Here is a 19,696-nt window from a genome sequence, read left to right as displayed (position 1 = left end):
CTCAGACAGAGATAGACACCTGAGTGACATCATAACAGCATCAATGATGCAATAGTGTGTGTGTGTGTCTGTGTCTGTGTGTGTTTGCGCACATGTGAGTGTGTTTGTGTGTGTGTCCGCTAGCGTGTGTGTGTGTGTGTGTCTGCTAGCGTGTGTGTGTGTGTGTGTCTGTTAGCGTGTGTGTGTGTGTGTGTGTCTGCTAGCGTGTGTGTGTGTGTGTGTGTGTGTGCACTGAGGAGCCAGACCAAAAGAAGGAGAACAAGTGAAGAGATGTTGGGCCGGCCAGCTGGATGGGAGCTGGAGTTCAGCGATCGGCTGTGTGTGCGTGTGTCTGCTAGCGCACGTGTGTGTGTGTGTGTGTGTGTGTGTGTGTGTGTGTGCGATCGGCTGTGTGTGTGTCTGCTAGCGCGCGTGTGTGTGTGCGATCGGCCGTGTGTGTGTGTCGGCTAGCGCGTGTGTGTGTGTGCGATCGGCTGTGTGTGCGTGTCTGCTAGCGTGTGTGTGTATGATCGGCTGTGTGTGCGTGTGTCTGCTAGCGTGTGTGTGTGCGATCGGCTGTGTGTGCGTGTTTCTGCTAGTGTGTGCGATCGGCTGTGCTGTCTGTTCCCCCCAGATCACCGGGCCCCGCCCGACCTTCACCGGCCTCCGTGTGAGTTCTCTACTGAACACTGACCCACTGGGTGAGTTCTCTACTGAACACTGACCCACTGGGGTGAGTTCTCTACTGAACACTGACCCACTGGGGTGAGTTCTCTACTGAACACTGAGCCACTGGGGTGAGTTCTCTACTGAACACTGACCCACTGGTGTGAGTTCTCTACTGAACACTGACCCACTGGGTGAGTTCTCTACTGAACACTGAGCCACTGGGGTGAGTTCTCTACTGAACACTGACCCACTGGGGTGAGTTCTCTACTGAACACTGACCCACTGGGGTGAGTTCTCTACTGAACACTGACCCACTGGGGTGAGTTCTCTACTGAACACTGACCCACTGGGGTGGACACACAACCTACTATAGCCAGGAATGAACCATACACTACCCTGTAATAAACCACACACTACCCTGTAATAAACCACACACTACCCTGTAATAAACCACACACTACCCTGTAATAAACCACACACTACCCTGTAATAAACCACACAATACCCTGTAATAAACCACACACTACCCTGTAATAAACCACACAATACCCTGTAATAAACCACACACTACCCTGTAATAAACCACACAATACCCTGTAATAAACCACACAATACCCTGTAATAAACCACACACTACCCTGTAATAAACCACACAATACCCTATAATAAACCACACAATACCCTGTAATAAACCATACACTACCCTGTAATAAACCACACAATACCCTGTAATAAACCATACACTACCCTGTAATAAACCACACAATACCCTGTAATAAACCACACACTACCCTGTAATAAACCACACAATACCCTGTAATAAACCACACACTACCCTGTAATAAACCACACATTACCCTGTAATAAACCACACAATACCCTGTAATAAACCACACACTACCCTGTAATAAACCACACAATACCCTGTAATAAACCACACACTACCCTGTAATAAACCACACATTACCCTGTAATAAACCACACATTACCCTGTAATAAACCACACACTACCCTGTAATAAACCACACATTACCCTGTAATAAACCACACATTACCCTGTAATAAACCACACAATACCCTGTAATAAACCACACACTACCCTGTAATAAACCACACAATACCCTGTAATAAACCACACACTACCCTGTAATAAACCACACATTACCCTGTAATAAACCACACATTACCCTGTAATAAACCACACAATACCCTGTAATAAACCATACACTACCCTGTAATAAACCACACAATACCCTGTAATAAACCACACAATACCCTGTAATAAACCACACAATACCCTGTAATAAACCACACAATACCCTGTAATAAACCACACAATACCCTGTAATAAACCACACACTACCCTGTAATAAACCACACATTACCCTGTAATAAACCACACATTACCCTGTAATAAACCACACAATACCCTGTAATAAACCACACAATACCCTGTAATAAACCATACACTACCCTGTAATAAACCACACAATACCCTGTAATAAACCACACACTACCCTGTAATAAACCACACAATACCCTGTAATAAACCACACAATACCCTGTAATAAACCACACAATACCCTGTAATAAACCACACAATACCCTGTAATAAACCACACAATACCCTGTAATAAACCATACACTACCCTGTAATAAACCACACAATACCCTGTAATAAACCATACACTACCCTGTAATAAACCACACAATACCCTGTAATAAACCACACCATACCCTGTAATAAACCACACAATACCCTGTAATAAACCATACACTACCCTGTAATAAACCATACACTACCCTGTAATAAACCATGCAATACCCTGTAATAAACCATACAATACCCTGTAATAAACCATACAATACCCTGTAATAAACCACACAATACCCTGTAATAAACCATACACTACCCTGTAATAAACCATACACTACCCTGTAATAAACCACACCATACCCTGTAATAAACCACACAATACCCTGTAATAAACCATACACTACCCTGTAATAAACCATACACTACCCTGTAATAAACCATGCAATACCCTGTAATAAACCATACAATACCCTGTAATAAACCATACAATACCCTGTAATAAACCACACAATACCCTGTAATAAACCATACACTACCCTGTAATAAACCATACACTACCCTGTAATAAACCACACACTACCCTGTAATAAACCACACAATACCCTGTAATAAACCATACACTACCCTGTAATAAACCATACAATACCCTGTAATAAACCATACAATACCCTGTAATAAACCACACAATACCCTGTAATAAACCATACACTACCCTGTAATAAACCATACACTACCCTGTAATAAACCATACACTACCCTGTAATAAACCATACACTACCCTGTAATAAACCATGCAATACCCTGTAATAAACCATACAATACCCTGTAATAAAGCAATGTTGATTTATTATATAAAGTGAAATAGGCAATCGGTGGACGGTAAATTTATCGATGAACAATAATCAGACTCAAAGACAGTGTGTGTGCTTCTGCTAAAACCAATCAAGGTTTGAAGTCACGGTGAATGATATTATGGGATGGTGAAAGCATGCTAACGGCTCGACTCCATCGGGTCCGTCAGCGTCAACCAATCAGCTATCAGACGCTAAGGAAATAAATCCGCCGTAATTAATGACAGGGGCTCCGCCGCCGCGCCGCGTTCGACGCCAGCGTCCGACGTTAAGAGGATCACCGAGGTTCGTTTCTGGGTTTTTGGCGGCGGAACGTCGGCGCCGACGGTCGCTGCTGACGGGTCAGGTGTTTTTTTCCTCGTCCGCAGCGTGTGGAACGTGAGAGTCTCCGATACAACACACACTGACCTGATTAATTAATGATCCGGCTTTCAAAATACACACACTGTCCACACACACACCACATTTTCAACTGAAAAAATATTCTGTCGGAATCTAAATAAATAAATAATGTTCCCAAATGTTGATTGATTGTATTCTGCAGTATAGTTTTTTTTTTGGGGGGGGGGGGGGGGGGGCGGGGGGGTTCAAAGCAGAAAAGCCTTCACACAATTTCTCCTGAACTTTATTTCTCTTGGACCGGCCAGTTTGTCTAACGTCGGAGGAACGATACGATCTGGGAAAACATCGACAACCACACGCAGGCCTCCGGCCCCGCCCGCCCACAGGTCCCGACAGTCACAACATTATTCCAGGTTTCTAGGAACCCCCACCCCCCCCCCCACACACACACACACACACACACACAGCTCTCCCCGGTTGTGCTAACAGGCAAACCGCAGAGGCCAGCGAGAATGGCCCAACGCGACCTAAGAACAACCTCGCCGATATCCCTTCCCCTCCGCCAGTCCCTGGGAGGAAGAGGAGGAGAGCAAATACACCAGTGATAAAAACACAAACAGGACTCCCTCTCTCCCTCCTTTCATCTCCTCCCCCCTCCCCCCGCCCCCACACCGACCACAGGGGCTGACCACACCACAACTGGAGGTGATAGGATATCCCCCCAAACATCTAAACACAACACGGAGATCAAACACACACTCCAGACACGCACACACACACACAGTCCGGCAGAACTCCCAGGCTTTGCCACCCACCTACTTGCGTCCGCAGTTATCTTAAGCACGCCGGCCGGGGGACCTGGGGGGGGGCAGGCGGGGGGCTAGGGGGGCCTCGACGACAGAGCGAGTCACGCCAGTAAACGTCTTTATGGAGAGATGAGGGGGCCGAGTACGCGGCCTAATCTGGAGCTGGAGGAGGGTTTCACGGGAACGGGACGACATTTACGCGCGCTGTTAACGCTACCGCTCCAATTCAGCAGCGCTAGTCGGCGCTCTGCCCTGCCTGCCGCCAGGGGGCGGAGCCAACGACTCCCTCGTGACATTTAGGACGTTTGTCTGCAGCGTTTTGGGGTGATTCTGCTACGAGTACAAGTATACATCTGACTGAATTAGTTACTTAGCTAATTAGCTACTGATGCGATTTAGTACGTCGCCATAACTGGCCACGGCCAATTATAATCACCACTATAATCCCCACAGAATATGCCGACTGTCACTGGGAATTCTGAGCGCTTCAGGCTCTTTATCCCCAAAATAACTTATGAAAGAGACTCTTAAATCCATAGGAGGAACCGTCTCTGTGTTTAGAATTGCATACTTAGAGGGACGACCAATTTGGGCAATTTATGGTTAAATCCATAAACATATGGCAGAGAGAGCAATGCAGTCTCACAATGAAACCTCGTTTTATTGTGCTGGCCCTGGAAAAAAACTGTGGCGCAAGAGAGAGAGAGAGAGAGAGATAGAGGGAGAGAGAGAGAGAGAGAGAGAGAGAGAGAAAGGGAAGGGATAGAGAGAGGGAGAGAGAGAGGGAGAGAGAGGGAGAGGGAGAGAGAGAGCAGGAGGGAGAGAGGGGGAGAGTAAGAGAGAGCAAGAGAGAGGGGGAGAGATAAAGAGAAGGTGAGGGAGAGAGATAGAGCGGTAACGAAAGGGAGAGAGAGAGAGAAAGGGAGAGATAGAGCGGTAGAGAGAAAGGGAGAGAGAGAGAGAAAGGGAGAGAGAGAGAGAGAGATAGAGCGGTAGAGAGAGAAAGGGAGAGAGAGAGAGAGAGAGAGAGATAGAGCGGTAGAGAAAGGGAGAGAGAGATAGAGCGGTAGAGAGAGAGAGAGATAGAGCGGTAGAGAGAGAGAGATAGAGCGGTAGAGAGAGAGAGAGAGAGAGAGAGAGAGAGAGCGGTAGAGAGAGCGGTAGAGAGAGAGAGAGTCTTCGTCCTCATCCCCAGCTCTCCAGCACTAAAGTTCTACTTCCATCTGGTCGTGTTCCAGGGCAGCCTGGGTGGCCGCCCAGAGTACTTGACATCTTGATGCACTTCAGCAGTTCTACATATACACAACCTCTGTAGAAAAATAAATGTGTCATTCGTCACCACATATGCTGATGGGGGGGGGTTGGAGAGAATGGAAGAGGAGGGAGGGAGGGAGGGAGGGAGGAGGGGGGGGTGGGGTGGACAGAGGGAGGGGTGGGAGGAATAACTCCCCCTATGGCTCCGGCTCCCGGTGTCGAGTCCCTTGGTTTAACTCCCCGAGTCCCTGCGTCTCCCTCCCTCTCTCTCTCTCCTCATTCTCTCGCTCCATCTCCCCCCTCCATTTTCTAACTGTACAGGAGCCCTCAACGCCTCGCAGCCCGCGTACGTGTCTGGGGGTGGAGACGGACTGCGCTGCGACGCCGGTGCCCGGTGTTTTTTTTGGGGGGGGGGGTCGTGCGTACGGGAGGCTCACTGCTCTCGCAAACCTCCGGCAGATCTAGTCTGTTACGGCGACGCATATAAGAGGAGTAAGAAGACTTGGTGAGGGGTGAGAGAGGGAGGAAGGGGAGGAGGAGGACGGGGAGGAGGAGAGGGAGGATGGGGAGGGGAGGAGGAGGACGGGGAGGGGACGGGGAGGGGAGGAGAGGAGGAGGAGAAGAGGGAGGGGAGGAGGAGGAGGAGGAGGAGAGGGGTGACGGGGAGGGGAGGAGGAGGAGAAGAGGGAGGGGAGGCGGAGGAGGAGGAGGAGAGGAGGGCCGGGGAGGGGAGGAGGAGGAGGAGAGGGGGGATGGGGAGGGGAGGAGGAGGAGGAGGAGAAGAGGGAGGGGAGGCGGAGGAGGAGAGGGAAGATAGGGAGGGGAGGAGGAGGAGAGGGAGGGGAGGAGGAGGAGGAGAGGGAGGATGGGGAGGGGAGGAGGAGGAGAGGGAGGGGAGGAGGAGGAGGAGAGGGAGGATGGGGAGGGGAGGAGGAGAGGGATCGTTTGATGCTCTGGAATGCGCAGGTACGGACGTTCAAAGGCAGTGGCTTCAGAGGAACCAGCGCACACTTCCAAGGACCCCCCCCCCACTGAACTATCATCTTCAGATGGGGGGGGGGGGGTCCCTTGAAGTGTGCGCTGGTTCCTCTCTGAAGATGATAGTTCTGGGGGGGGGGGGGGGTCCCTGGAAGTGTGCGCTGGTTCCTCTCTGAAGATGATAGTTCTGGGGGATGATAGTTCTGGGGGATGATAGTTCTGGGGGATGATAGTTCTGGGGGATGATAGTTCTGGGGGATGATAGTTCTGGGGGACCCCCCCCAAGAACTATCATCTTCAGAGAGGAACGTGTCAAATTACATCATCTGCTCACTTAACCCCTATCACACCCCGGGCAATGTCTCCTTATGGGGGGGGTGTGTGTGTGCAGGCGTGTGTGTGTGCGTGTGTGTGTGTATGTGTGCGCAGGTGTGTGTGTACTGTAGGGGAGTGTGTGTGTGTGTGCGTGTACTGTAGGGGTGCGTGCGTGTGTGTGTGTGTGTGTGGACAGGACCAGGGAACGGAGGCCAGCAAGGCAGCGCTCTGATTGTGTTTACGTTCCGTTGAGTTTGACCACCAAGGAAAACAAATCCACGTTCTGTTTTGTTTTTGGGCGTTTTTTTTCCAGCAGGGGCCCCTCCCCTTGGCGGCGAGGAGGGAGGGGCGCGGGGAGGTGTCAGTCGTTGGGGCGGTCGTGTCTAGACGGGTTAGCCGGGGCGAGCTTGGCGCGGAGACGGACAGGCGCGGGAGAGAGAGGCGAGGGGGGCTGGTGATGTCAGCGCCGGGAAGGGGGGGGGGGGGGGGGGGGGGTGGGGTGCGTGAAGGAGAGAGGCGGCTGACGCCAGCGGCCGGGGCGGCTCGCCAGAGAAGGTCGCGGGGAAGGAACGGGTCAGGAAAATCATTCATTTAGCAACAGCTCTCTGGCAGATCGCATGGCCAGCAGGCGTGTGTGTGCGTGTGTATGTCAGTGTGTGCGTTTGCGTGTGCGCTCTTGTGTGTCTGGTGTTTGGTTGTCTAAATGTCATAGATTGATAGTGGGTTCATTCTTCACACTCTGATTCTTGAAAAGGAAACGGATTGTGCCTCAAACGCTCTTCAGAGTCCAAGAGTGAACAAAAAAATAAAAAACCTACAAAACCACACTCAGAATCTATGAAAAAGCCACAAGTATTTACAAATTCATATAACTTGTGGCCCAAGAGAAATAAATCCCCTCCACCTGGTGCTATAACACAGCTTGCAGGGTTATCAGGGTTGAACACAGCTAGCAGGATGGAACACAGTTAGCAGAGTTGAACACAGCAGAGTTGAACAGTTAGCAGGATTGAACACAGTTAGCAGGTTTGAACACAGCAGGGTTGAACACAGTTAGCAGGGCTGAACACAGCAGGGTTGAACACAGCTAGCAGGGTTGAACACAGCTAGCAGGGCTGAACACAACAGGGTTGAACACAGCTAGCAGGGTTGAACACAGCTAGCAGGGCTGAACACAACAGGGTTAAACACAGCTAGCAGGGTTGAACACAACAGGGTTGAACACAGCTAGCAGGGTTGAACACAACAGGGTTAAACACAGCTAGCAGGGCTGAACACAACAGGGTTGAACACAGCTAGCAGGGTTGAACACAGCTAGCAGGGTTAAACACAGCAGAGTTGAACACAGCTAGCAGGGTTAAACACAGCAGGTTTGAACACAACAGGGTTGAACACAGCTAGCAGGGTTAAACACAGCTAGCAGGGTTGAACACAACAGGGTTGAACACAGCTAGCAGGGTTAAACACAGCTAACAGGTTTGAACACAACAGGGTTGAACACAGCTAGCAGGGTTGAACACAGCTAGCAGGGTTAAACACAGTTACTGTACCCATGATGGTTGAACAGTGTCTGAGGCGGACCGAATGTGTGAAGAGAACAGTAACTGTGGCGGTCCTGATCGCCAGGGCTGGAGTGTGCAGGCTAATTAGCAACGTGCAAGGCTGCTCCGACGTCTGCCAGCATGTGGGAGCAGGTAGCGGCGTTTTTTCACTGACGTGGGGCTGTGAGTGGGTGAGGGAGTGAGGCAGGGAGACTGACTCATGAGAGGAGGAGGAGGAAGAGGAGGTGGAGGAGGAGGAGGGGTCAGGTGAGGTAAGGCAGCATAAATAAATATTCAGAGTCCCCCCCCCTCAACGTGTCAGGGCTTCTTGCAGCGTGTTCGCCGCTCGCAGGCTTTCGACTGGAACAAGGCCTGCTGGGGGACTTTTATTTGACCTCATTCTGAGGCACGCTGCATGCGGTAGGTTACCTGGTATGTGCCCTCTGCAGGTGTAGTAGAACTTGCGGCAGTAGTCCTGGCAGAGGCGCGGCAGGTCGGGCTCCCTGCGCGGCGACTTCTCCGAGTCCGGCGCGTGGAAGAGCACCTGGGCGTCGGGCGAGCAGCGGGCGCACTTGATCTCCTCCAGCAGGCGGCCGCACTCCGTGTTGTTGGTGGCGAAGATCTGCGGGGGGGACCACACGCAACGAAGGGACCAGCGTCGGATTAGGAGACTGGAGAGGGGCAGGAATCCGTACGCAGCCTAACACTTTACAGAGCTCAAGTCGTCACAGAGCTTGCAATTACGGGGGAATTTGTGGCGATATTGTACGATAAACATTATTGTAAGACGCTGCGAGAGGTGGGAGATGATATGTCTTCAACGCTCTGACGTTTGGGTTTATTCATGACAAACAGAGTGCGGTGTTGAAATCTTACCACAGAAACTAGGCCCATGCAAAAATTAGTCTTGATTACCTTTTAGTGTCACTTTTTTACAACACCCTGGCCTTTCTCAGAAAACGGCCTCACTTAAGGCTTGTTTACCCAAGCTTACAAACAGTTAAGTCTGAATTACATTACAGATGTCGGACAGACTCAGCGGCCCCCGCAATGGACTACGCCGAATTAGGAGATTCGAAACGTTAATTAGGGTGGCCAAACAAAAGTAAACAAAAGATTAAGCCTAGAGAAATTAGCGGGATTATTTACGTAACAAATTAGCTGCAATAAAACACAAGGTAATTTGTGCCGTCTTCCAGGCATGTGCTGTTTGGGCAGTGCCGGCCAGCGGGCTGGTGGTGCTCCGCTCCGTGTGAGGTCTGAGTGTAAACATCAATTTAGAGATAGACAGGCACATCATTCCCGCACTGGTATCAACAAATTAGCAGTCTGTCGAAGTCAATTAGACCTGCAGACATGGCCTCGACATATGGACACATCCCTCGCTGGCGCTGGAGCTGCCAGCCCCTGACTGGAAAGTAGCGGCCCCGCCGGGGGGGCGGCAGGAGGGGGAGGAGGAGGAGGCGCGGGGAGTTCCCTCAGCCCTCTGCCCGCACTGTGATCCTGTCTGAGAGGGTCAAGGAAGGAGGTTAGCTCCTGAAGATCTATATCACACAGGGCTTCAGAGATGGGTTTAAGAGGGGCTTCCTCTAATGCAGTCACCGTAAAAAAATATTTAAAAAAATTGCCGGCGAATGAGGATCACCGGAAGCTCGTCAATACGCGCCGCTGTGCTTTCGGACGCGCGGAAAAGCCCGGAAACTGGACCCTACATTTGTAGTGGTCTATTTTCCTATACCCAGTGTTGACGTTTCGACATAAGCAAACACAAAGCAGGAGGGAGGGAGGGAGGGAGGGGGGGGGGGGGCGGTGCCAAGTTTGGCTAAAACCCCCGGTGCCCCGCGTCTCGGAGTGGCGCAGCGTGCCCCTCTCTGCCCCCGCCTGGCCGCGCCCACGCGGCGTGTAGACGGGGGCACGGCTGCCCCCCCGGCTCTAAATCGCCCATTGATTCGGCGTGCCATGGGCCGGCTGCGCGTCCGTGGAGAGGAGCATTTGTGTGCTCTCAGCCGTGTCCTGTGCCCATATGTTACTGGGACGGGCTCCAATGTTGCCATCGCCCCGAAACCAGAACAAGAGGGCCCTTTGTTTGTTGTGTTTTGCTAAATTTCACCCAGTCAGTTCGTTCCTCAAAAGCGCAGAGGGGAAAAAAAATATCTCAGCGCGGCTTTCAAGCGCGGGTTGGGCCCGAGTGATTTTAGCACGGAGACGTCTGGGGGAGGTGGGACCAAAAAAGGCCAGGGGGGGACGATTCCACACATCCACCCGGCGCAGGACGCGGCGCCATCGGCGTCGGAACAAGAGCCGCAGGCGGACCTTATCAGAAAAGTGAATGTGTAAACAGCTCGTTGGTGACGAGCAGCTGTTACAGGATTACTCTTTTCTTTGATAGGATCTGCACAATGGCTTTTGTCAGTGAAATTGCCGGAACAAACGTATCAATGCACAAAGACACACTTGAAAACAATCGCTTGTCATTCAATCAATGACAATGGGGGCTGCAGAGACCTCATAAGGCCCCACCATCAGAATTCACAGGAGAGAGAGAGAGAGAGAGAGAGAGAGAGAGAGAGAGAGAGAGAGAGAGAGAGAGAGAGAGAGAGAGGGCTATCTAACAAAAGTGTTAGCATTCATCCCTAATACATGTTCATTGCAATGGCTTAAGAAAGCCCAGCACACATTCAGACCTCTTGGCTGCTGGAGAAAGGGAGCTCTGCTGTAGGCAACACTAAGACTGGTGTTAAAAAGCTCTAACAAAACACTTGTCCTCTGGGAATAGGTGTAAGTTAGCGAGGGAGGGGAGGGGGACTGAGGAGGGGGGCGCAGGACAAATACCCTCTCAAAGGCATTAACACTTGGACAGGCCTGAGGACTGGGGGAGACTGATGTTCCCCAGCTTCACCCATTAGTGAAACTAACAAACACAATGGTGTTGTTATTCTTTTGCCATAAGCAAAAAGGACTCCGTGTGTGGGCAGTGTAGTGGGGAGGAGGAGAAGTCGAGTCCTTTTTGTTCCATTCAGTTTTTCCCCTCTTATTTGCATGACTTGAGCAAATTAAATGATGCAATATGGCTTTTTGTCACCACACAAAGTGAGATACCACCCAGCCACATATGGTGATTTGCTGGAGCAGTTTACATGAGAATAGAGCGAATTCTACTGTAAACTTGGCATTGTGTGGTTGAATTTGGCTAGGCAGACAAAAAAAAAACTAATGCAGCCATTTAAGAATATTCCAACACACATCTCAACCTGTAATAAATAAAATACGACAAACTGGGCATGCAGCACGTGCATAATCTTGAAATGCACAACCACGTAGTTGGTATGTGGGCCCCACATTGTGGGGGGATATGAACGACAGAATAGCTAGCTAATACCAAATAGGCTACGTAAGTGTAGCCTACTGACAAATAAGATGCATGCAAACGAGTAAAGTTGGATACAACTGTGTTACAAATGAATACAACTGTGTTACAAATGAATACAACTGTGTTGCAGAGACCTCCGCGGTTGCTGACTCACGGACTCATCGCTCGTGCTGATATTTCGTCGCGAGCGCGGAACGTAGAACGTTACCAGGGGCGATAACCATGGCAACACAGAAGCGCTTTAGACACGCTCGAGCCAAAAGAGCGGCTCCGACCGAAGCTCGCTCGCGCATTAGAAGTGTCAAAACAGCTTCGCACTAACGATGTTTTGTCCGTGTTTTGACAAATACAATGTAAACGTGTCCCTAACGTAATATACCGGACGAAGAAACAAACAAAACTGAGAAGAGTTGGACTGCAGGGGAGTTGTTGTTGTTGTTGTTGTTGTAAGTAGCGAAGTTAGCAAGACTAGCATTTTCCACTCAGACCCACCATCCCCCCTCGCGATACATCTTGTAAATTCAGCTGTCAACAACGCGGCGGAAGGACAATAACGCTGTAAATGCGTTCCCCAGAGGCGTTTGGCAGTAGAGAGAGAGAGAGCTCTCTCTCCATGGAAGAATGCGACATGCCGAACATACCCTGGCGTCCCGCCGGTGGAGGATCTGGTAGGCGGCTCTCCTGGGGGGGCAGCAGGACCCCCGCGGGTACAACCTGGGGCAGACCTCCCCGGCGCCGCCGCCGCCGCCGCTGCTGTCCACTGACACTCTCCTGTCCCGCTTCTTCAGCCGCTTGGGCGTGCTGCCGTCGTAACATCTCCTCCGTCTCGGGCTCATTTCTCCCTTCTCGCCGAATTTCGCATCTCCACATTCCCACACGTTGACCGCGATAGCCAGCACCAGCACGAATTTTAAATGCTTCATTTTTGTTTTTGAAAAAGTGTTATGTTCGGACCAAAATAATTTAGCGCAGTCACTGGTAAAAGCAATGCAGTAATCCTGCCACAAAATAGGTTACTATATTCTATATTCTACATGTACTGAAGTTGACTAGGATAAAGATATGTAATTAAATATTTGCCAATGAAAATAGTTCGTAAAATAAATTAATATAAGCACTGGTTATGATGGCACAACGCTGAATTATTGCTCTAGTTGAAAATACAAACCAAAAACAAACAAGACTGAATTGCTATGCGCTTGGTTTGTGTCGTTCCTTCAGTTGTAAATTCCGATTTAGCACAGTGGTTGGTGCATTGGGTCAAAAAAAAGTAAGCACAAAGTTGTCTCTCACTAGATCCTCAGAGCCTCACATGTTTCTCCCTGGTCTTTCCTCCTTCTTTTTAACCAGCGCGCGAGAAGAGGAGCGAGCGCGGTGACGTATGACAGCCACGGGTGCGCGCACTTGGCCCCGGTCGCGTACACATCGGGGGAATGATTACCTTCCAGAACAGAACGAGGTGTCGTCATATGGATGAACTGAAGAGGTGAGATAGAGGGAGAGAGAGAGAGAGAGAGATGATGATGATGATGATGAGTAGCACATTCTGGAATGCAAGGAGCAGTCTGCAAAGGACGATTCCTGGCAAACATTTTGCCAAGGGAGTAGGTATGATCCCCCACAATAAATGAACTGAAATAATTCAATTCTTTGCCTGTTCAGGGAAAATGTTGTGCCATTTGGTTGTGGACAGATCTGGAGTCATCTCTTATTCAGGAGTCAACGGTTGACCTTGTCTGATGTCTGTTCAGCTCTCGAAACATCAAATCATAGACTCTCTTTAACTAGACCACTGGGCAGATGGGACAACTTTATTGCCTGTTATATAATATTGACATATTTTCCCCTAAAAATAATATTTGTTTGTCACCAATTACATGGGCATGGGACCGGACCTGAAAACTGATTGTCCAACCACGTCCCCCGAGCGCAGCTCTTTGTAGCTCTGCATTTGTATTCAAGGTATTCTGTTCCTCTGAGGGCCTCTGATAAGGCCGAGCCAAAAGTGGGACAAATCCTCTTTCATTCCCCTCTTCAGAGAGATTACACGATAGCAATCCGAAAGGGAATGTCCGACTGTGGCAATTACACCAACCCCCCCACCCCAAAAAAAAAAAAACAGCCCCATTTTGGATCCACAGAGGAGAATCTGGAAATCGGTTACATTAACCGCACCTGTTCTTCCTTGGGGGTCCTCGGCGCTGACCGGAGCCCCCGGCTTGGCTTATCGACAGGAATCTGGAGCGGGAGGAATCCAGCACGGGGCTGATTTGACTGCGGGGCAATTATGGAAATGACTCTCTGTGTGCTTTTGCTACGAATAAGCCTCAGCAGAGGGGCTGCAGCAGGCAGATCGTGCCAGATCTGACCTTAAGAACCCCCCCTCCCTCCCTCCCTCCCTCCCTCCCTCCCTCCCTCCCTCTCTCCCTCCCTCCCTCCCTCCCTCCCTCTCTCCCTCCCTCCCTCCCTCCCTCCCTCCCTCTCTCCCTCCCTCCCTCCCTCCCTCCTCCTCCCCTCCACTGCATTCTGAAGCTGTCCTTGCATTCTTCGTCCCTTACCCCACCAGAGACATTTCTGGGCCAAGTATAGCCAGGCTACCCTACAGTAACCGATGGGGGTGAGATTCCTAAAGCTTTTAAGCGCCACAAGATCATCTTAAGTCCATCGAAGGCTACGGAGGTAACAAAGATCTCAGCGGCGCAAATCTTTCGGGGGTGAGGGGGTGGACATAGCCCCCCCCCCCCCACCCCCGAACGCGCCCGGCAAAAGCGAGAGAAAAGCCAGACGAGGAAGCCAGGAGGACGCGGCGCGGACAGAAGAGTCCACCGCCAGCGGGGTCCGCCTGCGCCTCCTCCTCCTCCGCCTGCGCCTCCTCCTCCGCGGGCAGCAGCCGGCGGGGGGAATACAGCCGCATTGTTGAGCAGCGCGGAAAAAACATGTGGGACACAGCTGTGGAGCTGTGGAGAGGACATCTGCTGGAGGGAGATAGACCAGCAGGAGGAACGACACGGAGGCGAGACCACAGCGCCGAGCTAACACGGGGCGCGCCGTAGCGGCAGAAGCTGGGGCTTACACACGAGCGGCCATGTAGCGACACACAGCGACCCCCTCCGCCCCCCCCACCCCCTCCGCCCCCCCCCCAAACACCCCTCTCCTCTCGTCTGTTGTTGTGGTGCTTCGACTGTCATTCTCGTGGCAATTTGCGGTCGTCATGATAAGCTGCTTTAACTACGAGGCTTAGGTGGAGTCATGAACGTTTCTGACTTCAGATTTTCTTCAAAGAAGAATGCAGCATTATATAAAATTGAAAAGAAACAACAACTATGTAGTAATATTCAAACACACAGTGTTAGCTCAACCGGTTAGGTCTCCTTTGTTAGGTTATAATAAAAACCGTGTGATTGATTTAAAGTCCCAACTGTTTATCAAACACATTTTTAGTAACTTTCGAAACCAAAATATTGACTCTCAGAAAGAACGAGATAATTACACGTTGGCCACAAAAGACACCACCTGCCTTGTCTTTTGTATTTCTGCAGGGTCAGTGGGGAAACTCTCAGCCTCACTCAGCACACGACCCTCTGAGAGCCAGGGTAGGATATCCCACAGAGGTTTGGGTTAGGGTTGCGTACGACCACACAAGGATCAACAACAGTGGTCTGGGACTCAGCGAGCTGCTGGGGCCTCTTCCTCTACTCCGTGGATGGAAGACCGGGGCCGAGTAGAGAATGAGAAGAGGCCCTGAAAACTGTTTCTAGTCTAGAAAAAGCATCTAGAAACATGAACGCTGCGAAACATGAATGCCGTTGCGTACTCACTCACTGCGATCCTGACGCGTTCGACTCCTCTCCTCCCCCATCCCTCCTCTCCTCCCCCATCCCTCCTCTCCTCCCCCATCCCGACTCCTCTCCTCCCCCATCCCGACTCCTCTCCTCCCCCATCCCTCTTCTCCTCCCCCATCCCGACTCCTCTCCTCCCCCATCCCTCCTCTCCTCCCCCATCCCTCCTCTCCTCCCCCATCCCGACTCCTCTCCTCCCCCATCCCTCCTCTCCTCCCCCATCCCTCCTCTCCTCCCCCATCCCGACTCCTCTCCTCCCCCATCCCTCCTCTCCTCCCCCATCCCTCCTCTCCTCCCCCATCCCGACTCCTCTCCTCCCCATCCCTCCTCTCCTCCGCCATCCCTCCTCTCCTCTCCATCCCTCCTCTCCTCCCCCATCCCGACTCCTCTCCTCCGGTCGGAGGTTCTGGTCGTGATCATGGGGGGAAGGGGAAGGCCTGCATGTCTGCGCCGCACTGGCGGCTAAGTAAGCTACGCTCGTAAAACGGAGAGGGGCGTCGACGGTTCCTCGTCACGTCGACGTCGCCCTCATCCGTATTTCCCAGACCCCTCGGCGGTACGGAGCGGCTACAGTAGAGCGTTCCTCCCCGAGTCACAGCCGAGGCCCCCCTTTACATGAAACCATTACTGTCAGCTGGCTGTTAGCAGCTCTCCCACCATTTGAGGGCCGCTCTTTCATCTCAGCCATCGCTCACCTCCCAGCACACTGCAGCGCTGTGTGACTCTCACACCTCCTCTTAACGGCCGGGCCCCCCCCCCCCCATCCTCCCCCGAGCCCCCCATCCCCCCCCCCACCACCACCCTCCCCCGGGACGCTGGGGAGCACGGAAAGTGTTCACAATATCATTTATAGTCGTGACAACAGCTTAATGAGCCTTCGCCATCTGTTTATGAAAGCTCTGGAGAGAGAGAGAGAGAGAGACAGAGAGAGAGAGAGAGAGAGAGGAGTAGAGGAGAGGGAAAAATCCAGATCCAGTAGCAATTTCCAGCAGTGTGCGCGCGCCCGATTTCCACTTGAACGGACCTAAACACACCAGGACGTTCCTAAGTGCGGTGACTCGACGCAGAGTCATCCGCGGTGAGTCAGCGGCTGAGGCCCGGGCCGTCTGCCCGGCATCAACAGCCTCTAAATCACCCGGCCGCCGCCGCCGCCAGACCACACCGCCTCACGGCGCACGCCGCCGGCCGCCCTGCGCGCCCGTACGATACCCCCCACACCGGAGTGTCCTCAGGCCCCACGCCGCTAAATACACACACCCGGACCAAGTGACACATGCCACCCAGGCCTCTCCCCCCCTGGCCGGTGGCACCAGACGCACGCACACACACGCACATGCACGCACACGCACACACATACCGATGTGCACACACGACACGTTGCGCAAGCCGAGAAGACGGAGTCGGCTGGTGACTGTTTGTCCCGTACATGCACACGTACGCACACACACACACATGCTTTCGTGCACGCATTGGTAAGCGCACACACACATACCACACACAGGCACACACACACACACACACATAGGCACACACACACGCCAGGGCCATATTGTAATAGAGAGGGGCAGGGCCCCGGGGAAGGAAGTGGAGCGCGGCGGCGTTGGATTGCAGCGTTCCTCACAGGAAACGTGGGGTTGATCAGTGATTTAGTCCAGCGATGCCCCTCAGGACGTCGCCAAACAATGACCCTGTGAGCTGTTGTCTGACCCCCCTCCCCCCACGGGGGCCGTCACAACCCCCCCCCCCCCACCGCCCCAGCGTCCTCACACGACGCATGACGGGAGACATGTGATACTCCTCAGAGGGGACGCAGCTGACCCCCTCCCCCCATCACTGGACATAACATCCTCTAATCTTTTTCATGCTCTGTAGCTCGCTGTGGGTCGGTCGGTCGGTCCACAGAAACGTCCACAAAAAACTGGATTGGCTGGCTGGCGGTCGCGGCTATTGCGAATTCGCGGTCGTTCTCAAAGGGAGCGAATTGACCAGCGGAGCGCTTTGAACTTTTTCGGCTTTCATGCCGCCCACGCGAGCGACATATGTCCCTCTCTCCTGCCCAGCCCCCCCCCCCCCCCCCCCTTTGCTTTGCGTTCGGCCATTTGGACCCCGTGATAGGAAGCGCCACATCCCTAAAGGCCAACGAGGGGTTAATCCCACAGATGGATGTCTTTTCTCGGTCCAATTATTTGTAAATGTTTCCAGTAGGGGTTAAACAGACCCCAAACTAGGGCCACGTTATGCGCCGCACATATGTGTGCAAATTGCAGATTCATTACAGTTTAGCATCACTGTGCTGCAGAATGCAGGGAGAGGGAGGGGGGAGGGGGGGAGTGTGGTCTGGTGTGGGCAGCATTGATGGTGGTCCCGGCCTGTCGATGCTCTCCCTCCCCTCCCCTCCCTCCCTCCCTCCCTCCCTCCCCTCCCCAGATACCCCACGCTCAGCCCATCTGTTCCTGCTCAGCCTCTCAGGCTCTCCACCAGGTAGGCTGGGCCGGCTATTGACTGCTCCTCTTACCTTATGGCATCCCCAGCCAGCCAGGAGGAGAGAGGGGTGGGAGGAGGAGAGAGGGAGGAGGAGAGAGGGATGGGGGAGGAGGAGAGAAGGAGGAGGAGAGAGGGATGGGGGAGAGGAGGTATGGGGGAGGAGAGGAGGGATGGGAGGAGGAGGAGAGGAGCAGGGATGGGGGGGAGAGGGAGGAGGAGAGGAGGTATGGGGGAGGAGAGGAGGTATGTGGGGAGGAGAGGAGGGATGGGGGAGGAGGAGAGAGGAATCGGGGAGGAGGAGAGAGGGATGAGGGAGGAGAGGAGGGATGGGAGGAGGAGGAATGGGGGAGGAGAGGAGGTATGGGGGAGGAGAGGAGGGGGGATGGGGGAGGAGAGGAGGAGGGATGGGGGAGGAGAGGAGGTATGGGGGGAGGAGAGGAGGGATGGGGGAGGAGGAGAGGAGGTATGGGGGGAGGAGAGGAGGAGGGATGGGGGAGGAGAGGAGGTATGGGGAGGAGAGGAGGTATGGGGGGAGGAGAGGAGGGATGGGGGAGGAGGAGAGGAGGTATGGGGGGAGGAGAGGAGGAGGGATGGGGGAGGAGAGGAGGTATGGGGAGGAGAGGAGGTATGGGGAGGAGAGGAGGTATGGGGAGGAGAGGAGGAGGGATGGGGGAGGAGGAGAGGTATGGGGGAGGAGAGGAGGTATGGGGGGAGGAGAGGAGGTATGGGGGGAGGATGGGGGGAGGAGAGGAGGTATGGAGGAGGAGAGGAGGTATGGAGGAGGAGAGGAGGTATGGAGGAGGAGAGGAGGTATGGGGGAGGAGAGGAGGTATGGAGGAGGAGAGGAGGTATGGGGGGAGGAGAGGAGGTATGGAGGAGGAGAGGAGGTATGGGGGGAGGAGAGGAGGTATGGAGGAGGAGAGGAGGTATGGGAGAGGAGGTATGGGGAGGAGAGGAGGAGGGATGGGGGATGTTTCACCATGTGTGCGTATGTTGACTTATGAAGCGTGCACAGCCTCCACACACCAGATAGAGGGGAGATAGAGGGGAGATACCGCCTGAGCTGATCCCAGTGGTCTCTACGTGTTCCTAGCGTTTGAACTGAGATGGTTATCAACTGCCCAGAGAAGCTCTGGAATTTCACCAAGCAAAAGTTAAAGAATCACTTGAAATACTTTGGATTCCACATCTTTTTTTGGGGTTGTTGTCCTGGAAATAAAACAAAGTTGCGTGGTTTTGTGTCTCATGACATGGGGGATTTTGTCCTAAGGTGTAAAGTATCGGTTACGAGACGCCCTCTTTGAGATAGGCCTACCGCTGACGCAGGCTCCAATCTAAGCAATGTCATTACCTCTCTAAGCAGCCTGTACCTTTCTTATTAACTACAGCCGCCGGTTTACACTCAGGATTCCTGCAGGGACTGCAGACACAAGGAGATCCTTTCTCAGCTAATACTCTAAACACCAACATATCACACCACGCCACTCTTCTGAAGTGTTGCTTTACCTTCTCTTATATTGAACTTTTCTAACTCAAACAACACAGTTGATAGGAGCACCGGCGAGATTAATCAAGGGAGGACGTATTTAGATAAAGGGAAGTGGAAAACGTTTTGTTTCCCATGATTTGGAGACAGTTACTCTCCATGGTGGTCCGCTGGGCGCGCGGAGC

General features: G+C 52.6%; 1 protein-coding gene across 1 annotated transcript in view; it reads right to left on the bottom strand.

Annotated features, from left to right (window-relative positions):
• Positions 1 to 12,998, bottom strand: part of hhip (hedgehog interacting protein) — a 33,691-nt gene extending 20,693 nt beyond the window's left edge. Inside the window, exon 1 of the mRNA XM_084454733.1 lies at positions 12,344 to 12,998. Within this exon, the coding sequence (XP_084310859.1) occupies positions 12,344 to 12,625 (282 nt within the window). The 5' untranslated portion in view covers positions 12,626 to 12,998. The remainder of the gene's footprint in view (positions 1 to 12,343) is intronic.
• Positions 12,999 to 19,696: the final 6,698 nt, after the last annotated feature.

Source organism: Borostomias antarcticus (genome assembly GCF_949987555.1).
Source record: "Borostomias antarcticus genome assembly, chromosome: 20".
Taxonomy (NCBI): Eukaryota; Metazoa; Chordata; class Actinopteri; order Stomiiformes; family Stomiidae; genus Borostomias; species Borostomias antarcticus.
The sequence above is the reverse complement of the archived record's forward strand: the minus strand, read 5'-3'. Positions and strand labels throughout refer to the sequence as shown.